At 42.1% G+C, this 27660-nt stretch overlaps 1 protein-coding gene across 3 annotated transcripts; it reads right to left on the bottom strand.

Moving 5' to 3' along the window:
- On the bottom strand, positions 1-25709 carry SLC9B2 (solute carrier family 9 member B2). 3 transcript variants are annotated; one of them, XR_013345883.1, is made up of 13 exons: positions 25519-25709; positions 21656-21758; positions 20798-20978; positions 18223-18393; positions 14332-14474; positions 12874-13001; positions 12005-12180; positions 9356-9462; positions 8073-8222; positions 6864-6972; positions 5980-6116; positions 1196-3289; positions 1-92 (listed from the first exon to the last, which is right to left on the bottom strand). XR_013345883.1 is itself a non-coding variant. In XM_077815087.1 (12 exons), the coding sequence occupies exons 2-12, from the start codon at positions 21746-21748 to the stop codon at positions 3050-3052; spliced, it is 1635 nt and encodes a 544-aa protein (XP_077671213.1). In that variant the 5' UTR covers positions 21749-21758; positions 25519-25709; the 3' UTR covers positions 1-3049. The 3 variants fall into 3 exon arrangements, 2 of the variants coding, with proteins under 2 accessions (XP_077671213.1, XP_077671214.1); XM_077815087.1 differs by having other exon boundaries at positions 1-3289; XM_077815088.1 differs by lacking the exons at positions 21656-21758; positions 25519-25709 and having other exon boundaries at positions 1-3289; positions 20794-20923.
- Between the last annotated feature and the right edge of the window lie 1951 nt (positions 25710-27660).

The raw sequence follows: 27660 nt of genomic DNA on the forward strand, positions 1-27660 counted from the left end.
TGGCGGTTTATTTTTATTTTATTTTTTTAAATAGACAATATTGGGGCTGAATGTAGCTGCTCAGATATTCAGAAGGTTGGAAGTGGGTCCCCCTAAAGAGAGATAAATTAAGAAAGTGCAGTGAGGTTTGTCAAAGCTGCAGGAGATAAATGCAATTTATCAGATGGCTCTGCAGTTTATCACAGACATCTCCACACAGGTGATGTGCATATTAGAGACTTCAGTACTGATTCTATAGTCGTGATTTGCACTTAAAGCTTAAGGACTATTTCTTAATTACATTAATTCTCCAAATTTGGCACACTAACCCTTTGAGTAAGAACAATTCTATTTGCTACATATCTTTTAAAGTTAAATATTAAGTTGATTTTTCTCTCTCCACTTCCCTGTAAGACGTACAACCTTAACTCCAAGCACAGACATGAACTACAGGAAAAACCACCAAATTTCCTAATTTCATCACTAAATAATACATCTACAAACAACTTCCAAATGTGATAAACAATTATTAAAACTACTGCTATTTAAAAAAAACAAACACACACACAAACATAGCCATCAACTACAAATCCACAGCAAAGACGCTACCCATCTACTAAAAAGCACAGCACCAATTCATCATTCCAAACAGCTAGAAAACATGAATTTCTAATAATTTCAAATGTGGTCAGAGTTAAAGGTCACACATTTTGTGCAAAAGAGAAGAGGAAAGTGTTACGAGGTCATATGGAGGTGGTGAATTGAAACTGTAGACTACATAGTTTAAATGAAAACTTGATTAAGTTTTCTGGCTTTTTTATGGTTGTATTTATGTTATGCGCACTCTAGCAACCTTAACAGGATTTTACTGAAGTTTTTTGTTGTGTTTGAGTATATCACACCCACACATACATGTACACACACACAATGCTATATCTTTTTTTGTTTTGTTTTTAAAGAAAAGATTTTTTTCCTTTTTAAACTTAGTGTTAACAACATAAGCGCTGGACATAAAATTGATTAAACCCCTACCAATATTAAGGGGAGCCCAAAATCTCTGGGTACATCAAGAGTATACAGTACTATAAAAACAATTCAGTATTGTTAGTAAAAGCAGGCAGCTGAACACCGATGTGGAGTTCAAATCCAGTGCTCCCTCAATTAAAAAATAATATAGGATGCTCTCTTCCTGAAAGATGCTTTAAGGACTCCATACCTCTGACTGGAATAAGGGAGCAGCTCTCCGGAGAGCTAGTTCATCAACCACTCTGAAGTTCTGCTGGGAAAAGGGGCACTGAGAACAGAACCTCAGGCACTGTTTCACTGCAGCAGGCAATACCACACACCTGATTGAGGGCGTAAGGCTGGTGGCAGGTCCAATGGAAGGAGCAGATTTTGACCTCGATTAGAAAGGAGTGGTTGTTGGAGGCTTGCTTCCAGCTTGAGAAGTGGGGAGGAAAGATACAATTTGTAACAGGTTATTTTGGAAATCAGATCTGAATGAGATTATATTGAATGTGGGGGAAAGACTGACGCAACAGTAAGAAGCCTAGTGTTTGTATTAAGCAAAATTAAGGGAAAAAAAACCCACGTGTAAGCCTTTTGCTCCCCCTGGTGAGATATTTCTGAAGGAGAATCAATCAAGATGTACATTTCCAGGTATTACTGCACTTCTAATCCATATGGAACCTGCCTTTCTATTAAGATCCACATCACCCCATGCTAACAAACCTTGATAAGTATATACCTCGCTTGTAAAAACTGTGTGGGAGGGAGAGATACATGCAAATATTTCTTTCTTCTCCTTTTTCCTCTGGTGTGCAGGGCATCCACCAGCTTCCACCGTTCATTTTGGTCTTGTGCTGGTCTGTTCAGGCTTCTGAGTGTCACGCTGATGGATCTGGCTCCTCTCTATTGCTCCATGCAATGTTTCTCTAGGTCACTCTTTTTCTTTCCATAGTTGCACTTGCCATGGCAGTCATGGAAAGCCCAAGACCCTCCAGCCCGGGGTGCTAGCCAGGAGGAGCCAAGCCCTGCATGTGCCAAAGCCCGGCACAGCACTGACACAAGGAAGCCTCTCCACCCCTCAGCTAAGCTCTGGAGTGGTGTGTGTGTGTGTGTGTGTGTGGGGGGAGTGATTTCCAGGCTCCACAGCAGCCTCCCCACCCCGGGTCCTGCACCCAGGGAGCGTGAGGCTGCTCCATCCCCTAGGCATCATCCCTGCTGAGCCACCTCTTTGGCCAGGTTCGCTCAAGTGTCTGGACTGAGTTGTGTGTGTGCAGGAGGGAGTAGAAAATGAAACATCCCTAGTAGGAGCCATCCCAACCCTAAACAACCCCTCCAGTCAACCCCCATGCCAGCTCCAAACTCAGCCTTCCAGCAAGGAACTCCCACAAGCTCTACCCCAATCCCCAGTGCACCCACTCACCACCCAAATGCTCCTGCAGTTTCTTGCTATGACTGAATCACACAATTCTCTGCAGCTACACAGGACTGCAAGAGACTTGGGTGGATCACAGCACGAAAACACAGGTTTTGGGGTTCCAGATGGGACAAGGTTGACAATCACCGTCTTAGGTGCAGGATTGTTCCATGCACTGTCCACCAGTTGTCAGGTGCATGTTCCTGTCAAACTTTAAGTGGCTCCAGGGATGGGGCTCTTACATCCTTCCCCAATCTCTAATCTCAACATGAGAAAGTTATTCCTGACGTTCACTCTAAATTTTCTTCTGTTCAAATTTCATCTCATTACTTCCACTTGTACACCTTGAAAAGTTCTTCTTCTGTGGTGTTTACACCCATGCTCATCAACTAACCAAAGACCATTTTCCTATCCCATCAGTCATCATCTAGGCAGCCTACATACCGTGTACATTTATTTCTTGTCATCTTTCCTCATAAGGCTCTATCAACAGTTTAAAATGTTTTGCAGAACATGGGGGCTGCTGTTTTAGGACCAGTAACTGATTGTTACCTATTTCAGTTTCTTTCCGAACAATACAGACGTTGTGTTTACTAAGTAACTAGTAGCAGCAGCTGTGAGACCAATATACTATCCACCGTTTCTTTCCTATGCGGGCCCAGGGATCTCTTCTTCTCCTCCTCCTCCAACACCTTCCTCCTCTTCACAACTGCTTATCTGAGCCTTCTGCAGAAGTCTGGGCCCTGCCAGGCCAATAACCAGCGCTCCAATTGGGGCTGTGATCAGGATTGCCAAGAATGCCACTGTTAACACATCCATTCCATACTTTTCCAGCTGTTCATCCTGATGCCCTCTGGCTGTATCTAAGGCAAGGGAACCTATCGCTGCCTACAGAGAAAGAAAAATGTTGTTAAAGAAAACAATGAAATGGAACAACTAACCATTTGCATTTAAAGAGGTAAATGAAGGGTCTAATCCTACACTTGCAGTTCTCTGTGAGTGCACATGTGCACATCCATTGCATTGTTAGCTTGCATACATTCTCACTGCCAGGGGGATGTCTGCTTTTTACTCAAAATAGCTGTCATCTATTTACATTTCTAACACTTCCAACACCATAAGATTTAAGCACCATATACAAGGTTAAGGGTTACATCATAAGAATGGCCTTCATTCTTTGTTCTACTTTAAGCTGCCTTTTCAAGAGGGTTTGCCCTTGGTGGTTGTCTTCCATGAAGAACATTGCTGAGCCGTCATGTTACTCCATTATGAGGGAAGGCCTTATTAAGCCTACATTTTCAAAAATGACTAGTGACTTTTGGGCGCTACCATTTTTGATGCCCAATTCAACCCTTTTAAGGGGCTTGATTTGTACTTTAACTTGGGCACCCAGAATCACTAGTAATTTTTAAGATTTTCGGTCATGAGTCTTGGAATAGGCCTTAAAAGGTGCAAAACTCAGGCTTGTCTCATCTCTGGGGATTGCAGGTCCCAGAGGCCAGGGCCTTCCAAAGAGACAGCTTTGCCCTCAGCCCCTGGAAACTTCACCTTGGGACTGTCAGCCATGGCATCTCCTGAGGATCACAGCTGCCAGCTTCAATGGTGGACTGTCACAGAGTAGGTTTTAAACAGGTACAGCCCTGTACAAAGCACCTGGAAAACACTTCAGCCCCAACTAATTAACCACATTATGCAGGATAGGCCTATTACACTTGAACTGAAATTGAGGCTCCGGACATTTATTTTGGGTCCAAACTGATATTGGACACACATGCTTTTTACAGTTATATGCTTTTCAGCCTAGGGCCTCTGCTGTAAAACAGTTTGTTTTACCACCCACAGTAAGCTTTATAGATGGTTAGACTTTCCTCATGACAACCAAACCTCTCTGGAAGGGATGGAAGGAGAGGTGCATTCCCTTGTTTGATAGTTTGCTTCCTGGCTGCTTAGAAAGCTACAGTGAAGTCCAAGTTCATGGCCAGATGCATATTTAGCCTAGCTTTTCTGCTGCTCAAATGATGTCATTACGTACTTTCACTTTTAAAGGGCAGATGAAGGAAAGCAAGGGTTGGAAAAGCAGCACTCAGAGGAATCTAGTCCTGACTGCTGAGGTACCATGTGTCTCTGCTCAACTAGGAAACAAGCTATAGGATGGCAGAATGAAAGACACAGAAAATGCCTAGAGGATGAAGGAGACAGAAAGGATTGAAACAACCTACAGAACCACCATTCACCTTACTTTGCCATCTCTCTCCATCTCCTAGATTGCCAAAGGGGATTTCTACTCACTGTAATCAGTTTCTTTTTTTAAATGTCCACCTATCTAGTCTGCCAATATGTTTTTTTTCTGGTCTGTTTATTCATTTCTGTTTGCAAGTGACCAGGTCACTGAGACCAGAATCAGTGGCATGAGAGGACAGGAGTGCAGGACCTGTGTGGCGGTACTGGAACACCTTCTCCAATTAACCAATATCCTTCTTGAGTTGTAGGCACCAGAACTGGGCACAGTATCCCAGCAGTGGTCACACAAGTGTCAAATATCAAGTTCAAATAACCCCTCTGCTCCTACACGAGATTCCCCAATGGATAATAGGGCTCCTCATGCATTTTACAAAGACATACAGCAGCGACCCTACGTCCACGCACTTGAAATTTCAAGTAGTAAAAAGCCCTTGCCGTTGTGTCTAAACTGTGAAATGTACGTTTATTTAATGTGTTATACTTATATAGGTGTCTGCCCTGGAGGATCACATAAGCACTTTCCAAACATAAAATGCAAATAATACATAACCTTCTATTTAGCCATTCCTTAGATAGGCCTGAAAGCACTTAATGAGGATAGCCTCTGACTGAACTTGATCTTGCAGAACATCACAAGATGCAAGACTTCAGCAGGACCTGAGGACCCTCAATTGATTTCAGTGGGAATTATGGCATCTTGCAGGAGGTATTTACCCTTCTTAGCTTTGGCCCAGTATCCATGTGATGCAGGTAAGTATTTTACAGATGGGGAAAGTGAGGCACAGAGAAGTTTAGTGATTTGCCCAAGGTCACAGAGTAAGACCTTGGCAAAGCTTGACTGCAAGTAGACCCCAGTTTTAACCACTTCGTCATGCTGCCTCTCCAAAATGAAGCTGAAGAACACAAGTGGAATTTCTGAGCCAACTTGTGGCCTCTGTCCTATTGACAAGGAAGTGATGTTCTGCTCTAACAGTATGTAGAGAGACTGAAAACTCTGTTGCCAGCCTGGGAAGGGAGCCACAGGATACTGGAGAGGAAACTTAAGCTATGTCTACACTGCCCTGGAGCTTGAACCACAGGGGCGTGAACAGCAGCATGCACCCAAGTATTGTGTTGCAACTCCCCTGCCCATTTCAATACGGAAACCCAGAATTCATTATTTCAGAGTCCCACACAGATCAGTTAATGGTCCTAACCCTTCTCTCACTTACACCCGCACAAATCAGTAATAAGTCTACTGTGGTCAATGAATTTTGACTGGTTTAAAACGGGTGTGAGAGAAGAATCAGCCACAGTGTCTTCTATGATCCTGTCATTCCTCCTCTTGCATACTCTACCTGGACAGTCGCTTTGGGGATCCATGCCAATGAGACAAATATTTTCTCCTTGAAGTTAAAGCCAGCAAAAGACACCATCAGGAATGTGGCAATGATTCGTACTATTAAGGCAATACCCAGTGTGGCAACACAAAGCCCTACAGCAGAGAGAAAAAGAACTTCTTGAAATGGCGGGCATATCTGAGGAAGAACGAGCTTTGAAAATTGCTGATTAACAACATTTTTGTGTCAATTTTTTTTAAATTAGAAAAACAAGGTACAGACTATTAGAAATGACCCAATACCGTATGTTTAGAGGTATTTTATAAAGCTAGATTTTTAGTGAATCAGTAATAATGTGGTGTCTTAAAGTGTGGAGGATATACTTCAGACAACAAGGACCAATGCAGCAGATAATGCAAGACGTTATCTTGAAAGAGCCATTGTCACTTAAAACCACTTGCGATGCGAGTGTGCATTTGTGAAAATGATGTTTTCAGCATACAGGGCCCAATCTGGCACTCCTCTCTCAGGCAAAACTATCACAGAAGTCAAGTGTTTTGCTGGGGTAAGGAGCTTCAGATTTCCCCATAATGTAGTACTTTGCTTAGAATTAACTCTGCAGTATTGACTGGAAAACTCAGACTTTATTCAGAACTTGAGGAGATGTAGGCAGGACTTGAGCAACCCACCACTGGCAAACTCTATTTGCTATAGAAGTAAGATGCTCACAAGAGCATTTGCTGCAGTATGTCTAGGGCATGTAAAACAAAGGAAACAAACTTGTATAGCTATGCCATAACCTATAGGCCAATAGTCACTACAAGCTGTTTTGTAGTGATTCTTTTGGCAGGATAGCTAGCAAAAACTCTAGTCAAAACTATTTGTCTTCCGAGTAGTCTTACCGACAGTTTCAGGCCTGAGAGACAAAACGGATATTTCTGCTCCAATTAAACCAAAGAGAAAGGGTTGAAAGATGTCCCATGCGACTGCAACAATTTCTTCCACAGCCGCCTATAAGGAAAGGGGTGCAATCTGTAAAGTTACAAAAATTGGACCTTGTGGCCTCAACATTTGATTTCATCACAAAATAAAATGAGATTGACCGAGATATTGTTTTGTGTCCATTTTTGTCTGCATTGTATTGCAAAATTAATATTTTTAAAAAGAAAAAAAAATAATGCAATGGGGTTGCCAAGATGCAGACATAGCCCATTATGATTTGAAGGCAAAATTATTTTGGTAAAGCAAAATTGCACTATGCCTGTACAAGTCATAATTCTAGCAATTACCTTCCTTTTACTAAACAGAGGGAGTGAAAGTGTGTTTGTACTGCTCAGCCCTTTGCCATGTGCTTTCTTATACAAAGAAGGGTTTTGCAGCTAGAGGAACAGGGAAAAGACTCTGTACTGGAAATTAATTTGATGTTTCACTCACGACAGTACATATTGTACTATTAGCAGGATATTGTGCATCTGCAGGAAGAAACACCAAGTCCCTGTTTCCTTATATCTTTACATTTCCAGAGACTTGTTTCTTCAACACAGCCAGAGAAGATCTTGTATCTCAGCGAGCTTTTCTCTCTGTGTATATGTCTCATATAACTGCATCTAAACTTACATGCACATATATAAATCACTTTCAAACTACATAGCCCCGAGATGCTGAAGATAAAAACTGCCAGATGGGATCACTATTAAGGCACATTAGCGTTTACGCCTAATGTCTTTGCCAGTGTGTCCATTCAAACATTCCACAGTGATAGCTGAAGGGTTCTACAGGTGTTCTCCATTATTATCCTATGCATACTGACTAGTGGCAAACGCAACCACATTTGTTAGGCACCAATCTGCAGAAATACTTTATTTAATAAAACTCTTTTTAAATGACTGAAATAAAGGGAAGCGCTCTTTAAGAAATATATCCACCATGCACTAATAAGTTGATTCTAGCTTCTCTCACATGAGCATGGGCATTGCCTTATAGCCAGGTGACCTTACTCCTGCCCTTAAGAGGTTCTGGTCAACACCCTCCAGACATCCAAGATCACAATCTGACCCTGTGTATTTAAAGTGACTTCAGCTGGCTATGAGGCATGGTATCTAAATATTCACCTTTTCACTGGACCATCCCATGCCTGCAATGAAGGCCAAGACCAGTGTGCAGAGTCCTCCTGATCCTGGGAAACCAAAGTACAGGCTGCCAAAAACAGCAAACATGGACAGGCCCAACACAAAGTATGCTCTCTTCCATACAAGAGATGCCTAGAACCAGGGAAAGGAATAAACAAAAGTACATTTTTATTTAAAAAGATTGGAAAAAAGCTTACTTAGATTCATTAAAACAACAATAAGAAACCGCACCAAGATGGAGGAACCAGAGCTTCCAGGAATGATGTAAGCTATGAGGATGTTTTGTTTGTTTATTTTCTTTTTTACTTCTATTCCTATGGAACTTTAATTTCAGATGTTCAATATTTCCTTTGTTCTATCCATCAGAAATCTGTGTGTGCAAAGGGTTTTTGTACCATAGGATTCTAAACTTGAAGTTCTATACAAACAATCTTACTTAATGGCAACCACTGAGTTAGCAGCATTTAATCATCTGGTTGTTTCCGTAATGTGTTCTTCATGTCAATAATCAAGAGACAAAGGATGAAATCCTGGCTCCAGGTGAGTCAATGGGCGATTTGCCATTGACTTCAATGGGGCAAGGATGTTACCCAATATCTTTTGGGCTATTTTATAATCTCATATTCCTCTAGTCCAAAGGCATTATGCAAACTGTAAACAAATTTCTGTCTACTTAATCTTAGAGCCAACTACAGAGGTCTTATGTATTTTAAAATAATGTAATCTTAATTTTTATTGAAGGCAACAAATACACAATACTCTTGAATGTTAAAATATTATTAAGAGTATAAGAAACCAGTTAAACCCAGGAAACTCAGTACTATCATTGTCACTTTGCTCTTAGTTCAGCATATTGTGCCCATTGCAAGCAACTTACATAAAAAGGAATGTTCTCTTGTACATATGTGAAGCACATCAATCTAATTGATGTTCACATTATTGGCTGAAATCGGGGCCAGATTCTATTCCCGCTGAGCGTGAAAACTCCCAGTGAGGTCTAAGGGTCTAAACTCCCAGAACACTGGAGGATTATGAAATCACACATCATTACCCTAACAGCAAACAAGTAATCCATTATAACAAATAATAAAAATTCACAGGATTCACAACCGTTGGTGCTAGACACATTCCATTCTCTATGAAGTCATATCCATACCCATTTAGAGTTAGGAAATGGATTGTATAGTTCTCCTGCTAACCAGTCTCTACTCTTAGCGAGATACCTTAGGTGGTATCTTTTCAGAAAAGTTTTTGGGTTTTTTTACCTGATCATTACTTGGAAAATATTGAATAAATACTCCTAGAAGCCCACCAGCTACTATGCCAACTGCAACCTCCAGGACCCCTCGGAGGACATTGTAAAGCGTGGAACCTGTTCGTGAACAGTAAGAGAAGAGGGCTTAGACACAAGTATTTATGCACAACCCCTCTCATACCACCCACTAGTCACCATCCCTTCTTCAAGAAAAAATACAGAAAGAAGCAACCAAAATGTTGGACAAGAAATAAGGGGATTAGCGTAGCCCCCAGATTCACGGTAATGTTGAAGTTTTAAACTATATGGTGAGAGCTTCTGCTCTTCTGCACAGAGGCGAGAAAAGGAACAAGAATTCAAGGGCTCACATGCTATGCATGGGGATGGAAGTATGCTGAACCGCATGCTCTCTCTGCAAGATTGCAGATATTCATCTGCATATGGTTGAGACTTTGGTCTTTTCTGTGGGGGTAGATCAACCCCAAGGTAGGGGCAGAGCTGAGGAGCAGGAGATGTACATGGGAGGCCTCCCTCAGGCCCCTTGGAGGAAATCAGTGTGGGAATTAACAGTGCTCACTACAACATTGATTTTCCCTTCTGCTTTCTAAGAAAGAGATTCACGTGCAATCTGAATGGAGAGAATCATTGGCAGCATGGCTTCTGAGTGAGCAGTGCTGTCAGGGGAAGGCACAGAGGAGGATCAGCACTGACACGCCAGGTCTTCTCACAGGTGCCCCACAATCTGACATGATGTCCCCATGAACCCTTGGATACCATATTATTTCTATATGACATATTCTGCCTCCTATGTGTGGCTGTAAACGCTTCCCCACGATGGATGGTATCTGGAGCTCTGAGTTCTTACTGGGAAGATTTAGAGACGTTTTCACCTTGTAGGGTTTTTTGGGCAGGGAAGAATTTCACCTACACAGTATGGAAGTCACATGCATGTCCTAAGAAAGTTAAGTTACTTTTTGAAACACAAAATTACTAAAATATTTGATTTGCAAACACTTTCACCAGATCAGCCATTTGTTGATTTCTAGCTACAAATATTGATGATATAGTATTTCTTAGGCCATGTCTACACTACAAAATTAAGTCAACCTAACTTACATCGGCATACAGCCGCCACAGTAATTACATCACTTGTGTGTCTCTACACTTTGCTCCTTGTGTCGGTGGTGCACGTCCTCACCTGGTATCAATTGTACTTTCAGGGGCATTGTGGGACAGCTCCTGAAAGCCAGTAACAGTCAACGTAAGTAACACAGCGTCTACATGGCCACTATATAGATTTATCTACCTCGACTTTGACGCTATGCCACTCATGGAGATAGAGTTATTAAGTTGGCATAGCGTGACACTTACGTCGGCAGGAGCAATATTTAAGTGTAGGCACTTGCATAGTTAGGTAGATGTAAGCTGCCTTACATCAATCTAACTCTGTAGTGTAGACCAGACCTTAATGTTGGCTTATGTTTCCCCTTCACCGCTAAACCTCCTCACTTGAACAAGTCACTATTCTTGTTGCCACTTAAACAGGCTGCCACTTAGAGATGCATTCAAAAATTAGTTCAGTTTATAAAGCACCCAAATTGGGTTCATCAAAAGCGCTTAGTGCTGACTTAACTCTGCTCCCATTGAAGTGAGAGTTCTACCACTGACCTTGATGGGAGCAGAATTAGGCTAATGCCGAGTGCTCGGAAAATCCCACTCCTAATTCACAGCCCTAAAACATGACTTCAGGTTTGTGCTCTAACTCTGCCTTATTTACTAGTGAAGATAAACCTTAAGAGACAACCTGATTTATGACAGTGGCCTGGTTAACAGGTTTTCTCATGGGATGAGCAACAGGGAGAAAGGGAAACGTACACAATCCTTATAGGGATGAGATGGCCATATAGGCAATCCTTACCCTATCATCAACAATCAGCAGCTGCAAATGATGACAGGTGGTAGGAAATTTAACACAGTGTGCAGCAAATTAGTGACAGTGACAAGAATAAGAGCAACCCACTTCCAACACGCCAGTTGGAAACTCTTCCCCTAAGACAGTCAGAGAGGCTTTCAGGGCACAAAGTTTGAAATTATAATCTGGGAAGTTTTCTATTGTATTAATCAACTGAGACATTTCCCCACCAATACTTGTTTTGGTGAAAACCAGTTATTTGATTTTTTTTAAAAACACAGATTTGACTTTTTTTGTAAATATCACAGTTTGTCTAATATCTGCAAAGAAGAAGATGATCCACCCAAATGACTCTCTAACTTTACATGGGAAGCAAGAGTGAGGGAAAATGCTGATGGAATTGCTTGTCACACCTACGTGTTCAGAATTATAAATTAATAAAAATAATGGGGACAGAGAGTCTTAATAACTTCCTGAAGGTCACACAGCCAGTCAGTGGAGGAACTCGGAACAAAACTCAGGTTTCCCAGGTCCCAGCACATACTAATATGCTTTACTGCATATCTCATTAGCATCAGCCACTTGCTCTGCACATGGGTAATTTCACACATAATTATTATCTGAGTCTCCAGTATATAAACCGAGCCCCTATAGATTTATCACTAATTGACCATAACAGACGGCAGATTCCTTATCATATTTTTGTATTTGCCCTGGATTTTGCCATCGATGGATTAGGTAGTGTACCTGAAGAGAAGGCCATGCCCAAGCATGTGTTGAAGCCAGTGATGGCCAGGATGTCATCAACGCTGCCAGCAGCCATTAGCAAGGTCGGGACACCCTTTTCAACACCATACCCTCCTGCTTGCAAGATCAGCATAGAGGGGACCACAACAGCAGGAGAGACAGCACCTAGAACAAAACTAAACACACAGAATTTCATTCATCCCTTCTTAAAAATAAAATACTCAACTGGAAAATCCCCTTTTAATTACGTCTGTGTAAACCTACAGTCCACTTTTGTCACGTGCCCAAGTGGGTGACATTAAAATAAGGGGCTTGATGGAACAAGATGAACAAACTCCCTGTCACCACAAGGAGTAGAGGACATATCCGATTCTAACGGCATGGCTACGCTATAGGTGGCTCTTTAAGGGGAAATTCTGAACTCCAGTATTTCTACGTCCTAACAGAATGCCTGCTACAACATTTCTTTTTGCTCCTAAAGGCCCTCTGCATTCCAGACAAAGCCCCCGGGATTCTACCACCCCATTGTTCTTTTGTTTATGTTAACTCTTCACGCTCAAGGGCCCACATCACAACCAGCATCCCTCCCAGTCTAATGCAGTGAGGCTAGATTCCCTTCCTTGCCTATGAACACCTTCCCCTCAAACCAGCCATAGGGCATGGTATAGCTTTCACAGCATTACACCACTGCAAAACACACAGGCAACTAGTACTGAACCCATGTCTCCTGCCTGGCAGTGCATGAATGATGCACTGGGCTAGCTGTAGCATTCTTTAGTTCAAGGGAAGATCCTAGCAGGGAGATAGGCAGCATCAGCTAGAATTAAGCCATTTTGAATTTTTACAGAGGAGAAAAGAGAGTAAATTACCCTAATATAAATCCCCATTGCCATGGCAAATGCATCAGAAAGTGTGCAAGAACAGCAGCTGCGCATGTCTCAGTGAGGCAGGGCCCGAAAGAAAGCCTTAAACAGACGGCCTTTAACTTCTTCAGAGCCTGAAATAGAAATATATTTACACATTAACAACATAACCCTTTAATTTCATAAAGAGGAACGCAGCTAAAGATCTGCTCTGGTTTATTACTGAAGTCCCAGTGACATCGTATCATACAGTACAGTCTATTGTAAAAGCTAGGACTTAGGACATTTAGTGGGTTGAGCCCATCTTTGAATTAGTCCTAGCTTTGGTCTCCTTTGGTCTGAAAATGACCACATCACGGAGGGAAAAGAATTCAAATGCTGAACTTGACAGCCCAACTGTGTGTAATGATGTGCCCAAACACAATGTTTAAAAGCCCTCTTGAATGTCTTGATAAAGAATAGGATGCTACATTGAAAAACCGACATTTTAGAGTGTAACAATAGAAATGATGCAACCTGAGATTTTCTGGGACTGACTATAAGTGAGTATTCTCAAGAAAAATCTTGTGTCATGTCATGATGGACACTTCCTATCCAGATCTTATCTTGACTAGGAAAAGTGTCTTGAGTTTACATAGGCTTAGCTAACATGTGCAAGTTACGCCTGACATATCCTCTACTTCTGTTCAAGTGTAGGAACAGGACAACACCTTATAGCTTGATTTTAGCTGGTCAAGTTGTAAACCAGGCAGGAGCCCCCCTTTTTTATTCCCCTCTTTTATTAGCATTGGAGATATCAAGTTTCGTAGTGGCTGGGGATGGGATCATAGAAATATCATGGGATCTATTATTTATTAGGACCGATGTCTGCTATCTTTTCATCTAGGACAGCTGGACTCTTCTTTACAGTTAATATCCTCACATAAAAGAATAAAAAAATATTACTTGTAGGGTTTCCTTTCACCAGAGTGTCTTATCATAAAGGAGATTCTCTTCTCTTCAGTGTCCTGGATCCCTGCATTGTTTATTTTACTTTTTTCTCCCTTTGACTGATCTCTTAGCAGGACAATAGACTTTACAGGAAAACTTACTACACAAATGGAACAATTTACACGACTTGGCAAATCAAGATAAAGTGCATGTAACTGAGCTGTCTGGCTCACAAAACAGAAATAATTTTATTTATTTAGTGGGGAAAAAAAATATCACAAAATGGAACGCTCACCAATCCTATATATCCGGCTGAGAGGGTACAGATATTCTTAACCTTCACTAATATAAGAACAATATCGTATTGTATTTTAAACCACTTCTAACAGAAACAAGGCTATAAAATGCAAAACTTATGAGATTTAATAGTTTGATACAGTATTGATTTCAAGCAAACAGCTGATCAAATATTTTGATACTGTTAGTGGGTTGTTTGTTTGTATGTTTTTACACCAGAAACATTAGATACTGTACCTTTGGATCAAGGCCAAGCCCAGCTCGGACCAAGATAATGGAAAGGGCAATATTTCTCAGCGCTGCAGACCACTTTGGATTTATCTGGACTATGTCACTGATGAATGGGGTATTTCGGATGAGAAAACCTGCAAGCAACATCCCTAAAAAGAAAGCAAGCAAGCATTTCTTGATTGAGTTGTTATTATTGTATTTCAGTAGCGTCTAGAGTGAAGTCAGAATTTTTTGTGGAAAACTTCAATGAGAAAATTAGGATCTGCTATGCTGGGACAGGAATACGTCTCAAGTGTTAGTGGCCTACTTGACAGATGTTACTCTAGAACCAGAGAGATTAAAATTGAAAAATTAGAGGACAGGAAGCAAAGAGGAAACTGAGGAGGAAATTAAGAGGTAAAGGGTATTGGAAATGATGTGGTTTGACTGACTCATACCAAACTGGTGGTAGATAATATTGTTATTGGTGAAATGTTGGCGGATATGTCCTATATTAAATGTAAATTTGTCATCAACAGTAAACTAAGTGAAATTTTAGTCAGCACATAAATTTAAGAAGTTCTGTCTGAGGTGGTCATAGCTACGTAATTTGATGGCTCTTGCAAAAATGTTTTTTTCTAATTTTTCTAATTTCCAAAGGGAATTAGCAGTTCCACTGATCAACAATGCCCCATTTAGGCCTTTTTTACATTACTGTTATTACTTGCATTTCCGTAGTGCCTAGAAGCCTCAACCAACAATGAGCCCCCAGTGTACCAGGTGCTGTACAAACACATAGGCCCTATTTTCACTAAAGATTTTTGTTGTGCTGTAATTCACTGATTATTAAGTAACTCAAGTTGGCTAACATCACTAAAAATGAAAATGTAGACACTCCACAACCAGCTGGTCATGGTTCATTCCACAGCACAGCCCAGGATTAGAAGCCACATCTGATTCTCAGTCAGGTGCCCTATCCAGTAGATCATACTGCCGCCCTGTCAGGGGGTCAGTGCTGTCAATATGAGTTTTATAATCGTATCTTATGTCCTGCAATCATGTGCTGAGAAATAGGATTAATAAAAGCAAAGAAATCTAAAGTCATGCATCGTATGAAATTAAGAAGTGAGATACACAAAACAATCAGATGGGCAGCAGGAAGAAACATACTGAGACCTGATTTAAAACCCTGTTTTTCTTAAACAAGCAAACTCACTGAGCACACATGGTACTGGTGACAGACATCAGAATTAAGACCTGCCATCCAAGTGCAGCCCATTCTAGACTACATAGCCCACCATGAACGTAGGCAGCTTTATGTCTTTCATAGAATCTCAGGGTTGGAAGGGACCTCAGGAGGTCATCTAGTCCAGCCCCCTGCTCAAAGCAGGACCAATCCAAAAACTAAATGCTTAAGTGCTGCATTTTTTTTTAAACGGAAGAAAGGAAGCTTCTGCTGCTCATTGGGGGGTAGTTTAATTACGTTGATGGGAGAGCTCTCTCCCGTTGGCATAAGGCGGCTACACATGAGATCTTACAGTGTTCAGGTGCATCAATATTCCCGTGCTCCTGTAAGGTCTCTCGTGTAGACATAGTCTTTGACAAGTACTCAACAGCCAGGAGCTTCCATTGGTCAATGGGAGCTGAGCTTGTCTGAAAATCTGACCCCTTATCCATGTGCCTAAAGGGGAGTGATTGGGTGCAGACTGAGCTCCTTTGAAAATCTGGCCTAAAATATATAGTATGTGTAAAAATTAAATCACAGATTTTTAAAATTCTTATGAATGCAACAGTCACATGGGAGCAAACAGCTGAAGTTCCTCCTATCTTCTATTTGAGCCACAAGGAAAATTCAACCTTTTGCAAATGCTTGTTTTGCAGTCTCCAGTTAGATGGTTTTGCTACTTGAAGTGCTTTGCGAAAAAGGTATTTTTAAACACAGGCTTATCTTAGGGCCTGAACCAGCAAACATATAATTTTGTAGCAGAGCTTAACATTTATCTTACGAAATATAAAACCATAAGAAGATTTTGGGGGGGGGGGGAGGATTTCAATATTGTGCTCATGTTGCTCACAGACTGCCTGCTGTGCACTGACAGGCCTTGGCTATGGCTTGTTTTTGACCTGGAACACGTCTACCTGATAGCTACTGTTTGTTCTTCTTCCCACGCCCTCTAGGAGAAACAAAGGCAGCACCAAGATGTATTTGTGCTTCACTGTGCAATCACAGCAGCCTATGGGTTGGCACACTGGCTACAGTTTCTCTGTGTTTCTTTTGCCATGTTAGGGTCACAGGACCTGCATAACTATGGGGTTCATAGCCCCTTAAGACCATCTCTATTGCGATACTCTCCTTTAATCTATGCAGGGCTGGCATAAAGACCCCCTTCACAGCACAGAGAAGATCTGCTATATGCCCCCATGTAGTTGATCTGCTGGCAATTGCACCACCCAGCCTCACTGCAAGGGTTAAGTAGTAGGAAGTCATCTGCATTGGACCGAATTCCTTCTAAAAGGGATAAATCAAAGGCAAGGACGTCCATGAATGAATACAGGTCCTTGTATTTTTATCACCATTTTTCATGCGAAAACAAAGAACATTTAATATTCCCTTCTCCCTCCTTGATTCCTAGAGTTTTTCAGATTTTCCTCAAATATTAGGAACCTTAAGCATGAAGATTGTCAAAAGCATCTCATCAGGCATGTGCTATCCTGCTTATGCTTCTGTTCTTCAGCATTACCCACCTGACAAGTAGTTTTGTTCCCAAATCATAACTTTTGAGCAAAGGAGTAGTTTACAAAAAGTAAGAAGAACTGATATGGTCAGAAACAGTAGCTCAAACTTGCTTTAAAAATAAAAAGGGGTTGACTTTGCAAAATTTTCTCTTTCTCCTTTCTCTTATCCATTTGAATCTCTTCCTACTTGTGAATCCAAATTCTTGCAAAACAAGTTCACTGTCTAAAGGTTGCTATACCTAATGCTATATGCCACTTCATACAACATTGCACTTCTATCAATGCAGTTCTATCAAAACTGAAACACTTCATGAAATTGTATTGATTTCACCGACATTTAGAAAAAAAACAAAACAAAAAATTCAGACAAAACATCCCATTTCACAACATCTCATTTTTACATCTTTGGAATGAAACTTTTCAATTTTTTGTTTTGAAACCACATTTTGTTTTGAAGTTTTTGTTATTCTGTATTATATTATATAAAGGGAAAAAGTCATAATGGAAAGAAAACGTTTTGATCAACCCAAAAAGGAATTTTTTTTTGGAATTTTTCTTCCTGGAGAATTTTGAAATGTTTGGGTTTCATTATACTTCGAAACTAAGGCACATTTTAAAATCATTTGTGATAGGGGATTGTTGAGTCACAGGTGGGAATATCTGAGCCCAGGTCAGCAACCATGGTGACAAGCTTGAGTCAAGACAGACAAAGGGGGAAGAAACAGTCTGCTGGGGGAGGTGGGGGAAGGAAAGAGATTCTTAAAGTACTAGAAACTTCCTTTTGAGATATATGCAAGACAGCTTAATAGTAACACTCTTTGTATTATGAATTCATTATTATCCTGAAACCTGGTGGCCTAGGGGTATGGATCTCACTTTCAGTCCCAGAAATCCTACATTCAAATTCCAGGGTAGCCACAGTGGCAGGAATGAAAGTTATAGAAGGGATATTAAACCTTGTGCATTATGGCTTACAGCCAATCTTTATTAGAGATGAGGATGAGACTGGTGTGTGGGCAGATTACCCCACACCTTCCTATGAAGTATTTGGTATTGGCTACTGTCTGAAGCAGGACACTGGACTAAAGGGACATTGGGTCTGATCCTGTATTTCAATTCCTATGTTCCTAAGCAAAACTATGCAAGAATAAAAAGAGAAAGAATATATCACACAATACTTACCGAGAAGAGGAGGTAAAGGAGGAAGTGTTGGTATTCTAATGAGCCCAAAAATTTTACCTCCAATGACAGAAAAAAAAAAGAGAAACAGAATTCCAAATATGTTCCCGCCCGGAAGACACTCACTGCCTGTGATGGACCACACCACAGCCCAAACAAGTATTACTGTTGTAACTGGAAGAAGACAGGAAAAATATATTTAATAATCTCTAAGGAATAGCTTAGTTCACTTTAGAGTTACATTTGTAAATGCTTTTTTGGGGGGAGGGAAAGTATTATCTGCTTGATTTTAGAAATAAAACATTTAATGTCAGTTTAGTTACAACAATCTTTGATGTTCTTTGAGCTGGAGCTCTGATTTTGTTGGTGCTAAAATATGACATTAAGTCATAATAGTGTATGCACCGTACTTAGGACCCTTTGTTTTCAGTTTTTATTTTATTTATTTTTTCCTGGGAATTTATCAGTGTTTATTACCACAAAAAAAAACAAAAAAAATCAAACAGGTGAAAATCAGTGCAAAAATTATTAATTATTTTTCTGGGTAAATATCGGGATTTATTTTGGTGGATGGAAAGACAGGGGAGAAAAGTATTCAGTAGATTAATGCTTTGAATTCCGTTCATCAATGTGGTTTGCTGCAGAGCTAAAACAGAACTCAGAACACAACGCCACCTCTGAGTTTAAGAAAACAATACATCTCTAATCCCTAAATACAACTTTTCATTTGAATAAACAGTTTACTGTTGTAGACTTAGAATTATTAGCCTATAAATATTTATATGTAATAATTGAGCCACACCGTTTGCAGTGCATACACTCAACTGCATCCTTTTCTCCTGCTTTTGTTTTTTTAAAACTTTTGAATACTTCCTTGTGTTCTGAAACATATTCTGACAGAGACTTTCATTTTCTTCCCATTTTAGTATGTCGGATCTTTAGATTGTGATCTGCTAACAGCTTGAAGTGTTACGTGGTGGGCATGAGATTCATCAGTATGTTCAGATGGGCACACACTTCGGATCTTGTGTGCGTGCCTGTTGGTTTATTGTGTGTATCTTCTAGACTAACACATAACCTTACTTCAACAGGCAACTTTGCCTATACACACAGGCTAATGTATTATCATAATACATATATCTCATGCAGTGTATTATATTTTCCTAATAAAACAAGTTATTTTTTATATATTTGAATGATACAAAAGTAGGGTGAAAATTGGAAACAACTGAATAATACCTTTTGTAAAACTTGGAATTTTTTGGTAAAAATCAGTTTAAACTGAAAACGAAGAGGCTTAACTGTACCGCAAGGTGCTGAGCGAGCATCTGTCCCTGATACAGAGAAGCACTTAACTATGTGCTTAAATTTAAGCAGGTGAGTAATCCTATTAACACACATCTTGCCTGTATTGTGACGTCTTCAGCTGCTTGATGAATGCACCAGTAATCTCCTACCATACACTCTGGCATGGCTTACTGCTGTTAGAGTATAGCTCAAGTTTCATTTTGAAAGAATAAAAGAAAATTGCAGCAGGGTAGTTTTATGCACTGGATTCTTCCACGATGAAAACAATCCCTAGCAATGGGGTATGCACAGGGGGTCTCCACACAACCTAACGCAGGGCAGAGAGTTTCCCCTGATACATCAGTCAAGCAGGAGAAAATACAGATAGTTCATAACCTGAAGGTATCTTGTTCTTCCAGGCTCGCAGCTCTGATCTGCAATCAGCCGGGGAGAGCAAGCAAGCATGGACACAAACAGAAGATGGAAGAGGAGAAAAAAAAAAAAAAAATCGCAGAATGATCCATCCCTGCCCTCTTGAACCATCTCCACACAAGCATTCAGGGAAGTTACTGCATTTTAGAGTTGGAGATTCTTCTTCTTGTGACAAGGCCCAGGCAGCCAGGAGAAGGAGGCAGTGGGGTAATAAATGTATGAGCCTGTGAATCCAGAATGGCAGAGCATAGGATAGAAGGCTCTCACATACATGAGTGCCTTCATTTGGGAAGCTCTGCAATCCTTGGCCAGCCCGGAATTTTTATCTTGGACTTCTATAACAGGCCAACCTTTCTATTGAATGGGTCAATCTGCCTTGGGGCCAGGATCCTAGGCTTGCAAAATCTTAGGTATGTAGTGCTGGACTGAGTCCTAAGTAACAGAAGAAGGTTCTTCTGCAAACTAGTGTATTCATGACCTAATTTCAACACAAGCCATTTATTTTGCCAGAAATGTAATGATTTATAATCTTCTTTACAGTTCATTTGTGGGTGAGAACATTCAAACAGGATGAAGAGCTCATGTTTCTGATGAAAACAATTTCTAATATGAAGATAAACCATAAGGAGCTGGGGGTGGGGCAGGAAAGGCACTAAAAATGCAAGTCCTTGTTCTACATAAAAATTCTTCCATCAGTGCACCTAAAGATTTGCCTGACAGGTCAAAAGTAACAGTCCCTTCATGTTTCTTTACTGTTTACAGAAAAGCTGTTAGCTACCACATCTAGAAAATGAAATGTTGGCGTGTCTACTCTTATGTCAAAGAATTAAACATTTTGCATAGCCTGTCCCTTACATACCATTTGTCACTGTTCGGGCAAGGAGGCCTTGAGGAGGACAAGCAAATATTTGCCTCAGTTTCCTTGGAGGCTTTGACTCTGTCAGCGGTTCCTGAAGTTGCCTTGCACGGTTGTGCAATAGAGCAGTTTCTTCCGTTTGTGCATTTCCATCTGCACCTTTGCAGTCCAAGATAGTTACCTCCTGAGTTAAAAAACAATAGAGCTTTCTCTGAAGCAGCATTGCGTACATTTGCAATGAGCTACCCAAGGACTACGTTTACTAGAACATTGCTAACTGTAGATCAGGGCTTCTCGATAAATTTTTACATAGCGTGGAGTCCAGTTTAAAAGAGATTTGCTTGTGGACCAGCTGCCCTTCCATTCTGCCACCTGCCAGTCCCAGTCACATTTGCATAACATCTCTGTGGCAACTACAGAAATTTACTACATGGAAAAACCAACATTAGGAGTGTAGGTCATATTTTCAAGCTGTTTTTTAATGCAATTTTAGCAGCTGAAAAAACAAGTACGAGGCAGCAGCTGCTGCCCAGTGAACTGCTTGTGGTCCACTGTTTGAGAATTACTGCAGTAATCTTAACTCCACCTGAAAGATTTTTGTGTGGGTGATGGGTCTTTGTAATATGTAAATTAATTCACCTGACACTTTAAACTGAAGTCAGGACCACTGATTTCGGGCAGCTAAACCCACAAAGGAAACACTTTATAGAATATACAGTAAATGTCAGAAAGGCCCAAATTGAGGGGGTACAAGTTCCCCTTGTAAAAATCTTCAGTATTTTAATGAAGTTGGAGAAAGGAGAACTGCCCTGGGTAACCCTGTACTAGGAGAGGCCTGAATACAGATACAAATGCAATTACCTGAGTTTTCTGATTCATGGGAATTGTGCCATTTCCCACCTGTACAGACAGCTCTGGGTCTTCACTCTCCTCCACAATATCCTCCTTCACCATGTTGACAAACCTACAACAACAAAGATTTTGAAGAATAAGCAGAAACAAATCACACCACGTATATTCGCCTGTTTCAAGACTTTTTTAAAGTCATATTTCTTTCTTTCCCCATACAAAAGAGAAAGCCTCATAGACACCAATAACTCTGTACATTACATATTAGAAAGTATGTAATGAAGCTTGTGTCCATGAGCATCTAGTTTATATCTATTTATTCTGTTAAAAAAATTACATTAGAAGAACATTGTTGAAGTTGCAAAGTCAAGACCTCAGAAGTGGAAAGAGTCAGAACTATGTTTGTCTGTGCAACCTTAAGTCATCCCCCTTGTGTGTATGATTCTGATAAGTAATTCTCCCCCCAACTCCCCCGCCCCACAGGACCAAGAGGAGGAAGAGAATCAGATTTTCCTGTGTCCTGTCTGGACTTCTAGTTCTGCATGAATCACGAGTATATGATGCAGGGGGCTCAATGGGTCCTGCAAACATGCGCAGTGCAACTGGAGCTTTCAGAAAGTTAAAATCAAGCATCAAACTATTTTTAATAATGTGCAGCTACAAATGGTGCTTTTCCACAGCCTAACACTTGGCCAAATTTTGGTTGTATTTCAAGGGGGTAGTGAAGAGAACTTCTGCCAACTGTTAAGTTCCCTACCCCAAACCATGTCAGAGCTATTTAACAAAAAAGTCCTTAAGAATGACAGAAACCCATCTGAATTAAGATCTCAACTATCTATTGATCTGTCTGGGTTTTTATACTGTCCTCATCAAATGTGGCATCTGAGCATCTTAATACAGTAGTTACCTAATTACCAACAAACCAGCCTGCAGGATTTCTTAATTTTCTGCAGCACTCATTTTATTAAGCATGCCATCTCATGCACCTCTCGGAACAGCCACCAGTCAATAGGCTGGCACAGTTAGCTTTTGTGGGGGGTGGAACATTCCATTAGAATGTTCTCTCCTTCAAAACAAACAACAAAAAGAGGACACTGACTCTGATAGGAGCGACGAGAATTCTCCCAGTACTTTCAACAAAAACAGACAGTTCAAAATAACCTTGTCCGCTCTCTCAGTCTCTGCTGGTATCTTGACACCTTCCCCCCCTAACCCAAGAAGGGGTGGGTGGGAAGGTGTCTCTGCATCACTGATGGAATGCAGTAGATATCATCACCCCACTCCAACCTTCAGTGTCCAACAGCCAGTCCGTTGGGGTTGCTCCTTAATCACTTAGGAGGAATTCCAGTTCAGCTAAGCAGCACGCTACCTCCCTTCTCAGAGGCTGAAGATACTTGCCTCAAGGGTCATTTGGTCCCCTGCAATTCCAGAGAAGAAGACGACAAACTCAGGCAGCATAAACGTGTGCTTGTTTGCACTGTGTTTTAGGGCAGGGGCTGGCAACCTTTCAGAAATGGTGTGCCGAGTCTTCATTTATTCACTCTAATTGAAGGTTTCGCATGCCAGTACTACATTTTAATGTTTTTAGACGGTCTCTTTCTAAACTATTGTTGTATGTAAAGTAAATTAGGTTTTTAAAATGTTTAAGAAGCTTCATTTAAAATTAAATTAAAGTGCAGAGCCCCCTGGACCGGTGGCCAGGACCCGGACAGCATGCGTGCCACTGAAAATCAGCTCACGTGCTGCCTTTGGCACACGTGCCATAGGTTGCCTACCCCTGTTTTAGGGTAACGGTAGGAACATGACGGAGCATGGCTCTCCCATCGCACCCCATGTGAAGCCCAGTCCTGCCAGAGGACCTTTTCCGATGAAGTGGGAGACCTATCACGGAGCTCTGATCCCCTCTTTTACACCCCTCTCCCTGGCGAGGTTCTGTGGGCTGAAGTCTCTTTCTACTTAGCCCTTAAACATGGATATAATAATTAAAAGCCCAGTCCTGATCCCACTGAAGTTAGTGAGAGATATGTCAGTGCATTCACTGGAAGCAAAATCAGGCTCTAATGCACATTTACCCTATTTTCAGTTATCTAAACCAACGGGCGTTCCACACACATCTGAAGATAAGGTTTGAATCAAATTGTTTGCTAACATTGGTCTCCAGCACACTGAAACTGTACCCACTCTCTGTTAACAGCTACTTTCTGCACGTCAGCCCTTGGGGCGTGAATGGCAGTTTCTAGAAATCTATCAAATTGTTTTGGCTGAATTTCTGTCTCAGTCGAAGTGCCACTCAACTCAAAACTCCGGCTGGGCTGGAACGCAGACCTTTGAGCCAAGAATTAGCCTTCCTCATGGTACAACGCTATAAATGAGTTTGTAACTCCCAGACCCATCCATCAACTCTCATTTGTCATGTTAACAACCCTGGGAAGACTGACTTGATGAACAAAGACAGATTGTTTCATTACTTTATTAGGAAACTGGGTGTTTGTGTTGAACTAGTCAAATAGGAAACCTACTTCAAAGGCAGCAAAGACGTACCTGAAAATATATGCAGTTTTTATATGCCTTAAAATAAAATAACATTTTTGCTGCACCTTTGTTTTCTTTTTCCTTTTGTTTCCATATTAACCCATCTTTTTTTAGTTTAGGATGCCGGCTTCCTCCAGCGTCAGCATTTGTGCCACTTTCTTTGGTCTCTCTCTGTAGACCTGAGTTGTTGTGGACTCTTTGCATAATTGATGTTTCTGTTTTTATTCTTAGATATATTGGGTGAAATATTAGCCCCACTGAAGTCAATGGCAAAACTTCCATTGATTTAAATGGTGCTAGGATTTAATCCACTAGTTTTAATGTTAAATTAGAGAATATTAAGTAATAGCATTTTTGGAAATAGGTAAACGTTACCAATTCCTCCCCTCCTCTCCCCTTCGATAATTTCCACCATAACTCTTCAGTGACGGAATTTACTAATATTGCTATTTTCCCCTAAGGCAGCTTAAAGGCTCTGAATTCAAAGAGAAAAGAAGACATTGGCACTGTGATTAAGGCCTCAACCTGGCAAGGTGGGTTGTATGCATGGGCTCCTGAGTCCAAGGCAGCCCTGTGTACTTTGCAGGAGCAGGACTTAAGTTACTATTAGACAACATGTAGATGCCCTAACTAACGTTAACGATGACCCCGGAACAGTTTCTAGCAGACAGGAGTCCACCTCCCGATGACTCTGTTACAACATGCCATGCTGACAGTGCTCTCAGGGGAGAAGCCAAGAATTGATGGGACAAGGAGACTGAATTACTACTTAGAGGTGATCCCTCCAAACTGGAACCGAGGCACAATGGATAGCTCCCCAGGCTCCCTGGCTCTCAATCCAGTATTAAATTAAGTACAAGGCATTCCCTAGTATGGAGGCACGATTTCAAAACCAAATTAGGCTCCTTCAGTTCAGTCTCGGGCATTGAATGAATGAGCCATTGCCAGAAATCACAGAAGCAGGATCCAGGCGCACACCGTCTGGTCTTGAGAGCAGCGCCTCTCTGATCCAGTCCCCCTCTGGGACACACGCTCCCTCTGGTGAGGGGTGCACGACCCCAGCATTTCATCCGGGAAGGGGGAAGAGAGGGAGGGACGGTTGCCGCGGGCAGCCGGTGTGTGTTTTACCAGCGCTGCTGCCCCGGCCGCTGTCAAGCCAGAGAAAGCAGCAGACAACTCACAGCCATGAACCAGCCTCGCTCAGGGCCGGAATAAAAACCCAGACATCCCCGGAGAAGGCAGCCAGGCAAAGGCACCGTCCCCAGCCGCTCTGCCGAGCCGGGTACGTCCCCCCCCCCTCCGCTCAGCCCGAGGGGCGCCCCCAGCCCGCTGCAAACACCTACCTGGGAGCCCGCAGCAGCTCCTGCCGCCCACTGATCCCGGGGCAGCCCACGCGGGCAGGACGAGCGAGGGGCCGGGCACACGACGGTCCCCGCCGGCCGCGGCTCCTCCTCCTCCTCTCTGGGCCGGTCCCAGCGGCGGGGGACCAGCCAGCAGGCGGGGGGCGAGGGAGGCGGAGACCCAGAGCTGGCACCTGAAGCCCCCCACCCCGCCGCTGCAGGGCTGGTCGGATAACGGGCCCTGCCCGGCCCCGCCCGGAAGAGGCGGAGACAAAGCCGCGGACGGGTGAGGCCGGCTGGGAGCTGCGAGGTGAGTCAGGGTGGCTGGCAGCTGCGAGGCGTCCTGCCCCCGCAGCATCCCCCAGGGACCAGCCGCTGGACGGGAGGCCGTGGCTCTCTCTCACCCGGGTAACCAGCTGAGCGGGCTCTCTCCTCCCAACCCCAGCCCTGTGTCTGCCGGAATGGGAGTCAGGCCTCTGGGAGGGGATGCGCGGGAAATGCACATGTAACCCACCTGCGTACGGTACAGCGAAGGGGGGGCGGCTAAGCCCAAAGAAAGGGACAGAAGCGGGCGTTGGGGGGAGAAGAGAGGGCGTTTTAGTTGAACCCTGCGGGGCGTCAGTGGGAATGCAGGAGAATGAAATAACTGCAGGCAAGGATCTCAAAACACTTTACAGAGACTGTAAAAGCGACAGAGTCCTGGAGCACCTCATAGACTAACAGACATATTGGAGCATGAGCTTTCGTGGGTGAATGCATAATGCATCCGCCAAAGTGGGAATTCACCCATGAAAGCTTATGGTCCGATACGTCTGTTAGTCTATGAGGCGCCCCAGGACTCGTTGCCGCTTTTACAGATCCAGACTAACACAGCTAGCCCTTACAGAGACTGGCTAGCAGAACCTCACCTCCACTCGGTGTGACGGAGTGAGACACAGGAGTTCTGTGACTGTCTCAAAATCACACAGCAAATTAGGTGTCAAACGGCTGGGAAGCTGAGCTAGATTTTAAAAAGAAAATAGGTTACAACCGGGCTGTTCGTCACTCTCATGGAAAAATTAAGGCAGGTCATGCATTTTCTGTCACCCTTGACTTTTGCTTAAATCAAGTTTTCCATGGAAAGCGTCTGTTGAACATGGAACATTCCGACTAGTCAATTTTGGGTCTAAACTTCTGGGTTTACTGTTCTGATGAAAAGTCAAAATTTTCCATGGGGGGAAAATGTCTGCGTAGCTCCATAAAAATATAAACGTAGCTCAGGTTTAAGTGATGAATTTTGGAACAGGCATGCACCCATGTAAGCCTAGAAAACTTCAGATTTCATAATATATTTCATATTGGTGGTGACTATCTTATCTGTGAAAGATACTTCTAGCAAAGACAAGGGACTGGGACTTGGACTATCTGGATACAATTCCAAGCTCTGCTACCAGGTTCTCATATGACCACTCTCTCTACCTCAGTTCATCATTGGTCAAATGGGGATACTACTACTTCTCTACCGCACAGGAGTGCTTCCAGGATAAATTCATTAATATGCAGCTGGTTTCAGCTACTACAACACCAGGTGGCCTAAGGACATTGACTGAGAACTCCAAGAGTTCAATGACCTCTGCATTTGTCAACAGAAAAAAAAAAAACCACACACACCAAACTTAGATTTTTTATTTTCAGATTGGGCAACATGAGCTTCCACAATGCTGAGCTAAAACAGGAAGCTCGCTCCTCTTCTCACACAATATGCCATGACCGCTATCACAGCACAAGGACTTCGGCCTTGATGATAAATTCATAAACGGTGGAAACACTGTTTTGCCATACTGAATTTGCAACAGTTGGGTTCAGATCAGTGAAGTCTAACCCAGTCACTTTGGTCTAGGTTGGTTTTTTGCCCTAATTTTAACCAGTCCCCCTTAAGAGGTCTTTTTAATTGGAGACTGGAGGAAGATCTGTCAAAACCCCACTTCATCTGTACGCTATATCCACACAAGCCAATGGGGTTGTTTTGTGTCAAATATTTCAAATATCTGCTGTGCAGAAGATCAACCATGATTATAGAAAGTATAAACCTCCTGTCCCCCACCTGCCTACTAAGCATTACCTATTTTCCAATTAGATCAAAGATCAAATAGTATATTACCGCAG

This window comes from Eretmochelys imbricata, chromosome 4 (assembly GCF_965152235.1).
Source record: "Eretmochelys imbricata isolate rEreImb1 chromosome 4, rEreImb1.hap1, whole genome shotgun sequence".
NCBI classification, from domain to species: domain Eukaryota; kingdom Metazoa; phylum Chordata; order Testudines; family Cheloniidae; genus Eretmochelys; species Eretmochelys imbricata.

What these genes read in the sequence shown, in the direction of transcription:
- SLC9B2 (XM_077815087.1), bottom strand. Translation starts at nt 21,748, where the DNA reads ATGGTGAAGGAGGATATTGTGGAGGAGAGTGAAGACCCAGAGCTGTCT. An exon ending in GGGCATGGCCTTCTCTTCAG is followed by an intron (nt 9,463 to 12,004) that starts GTACACTACCTA and finishes GTTCACGAACAG; the next exon opens with GTTCCACGCTTTACAATGTC. An exon ending in TCCCCAAAGCGACTGTCCAG is followed by an intron (nt 3,290 to 5,979) that starts GTAGAGTATGCA and finishes CTTTCTCTGTAG; the next exon opens with GCAGCGATAGGTTCCCTTGC.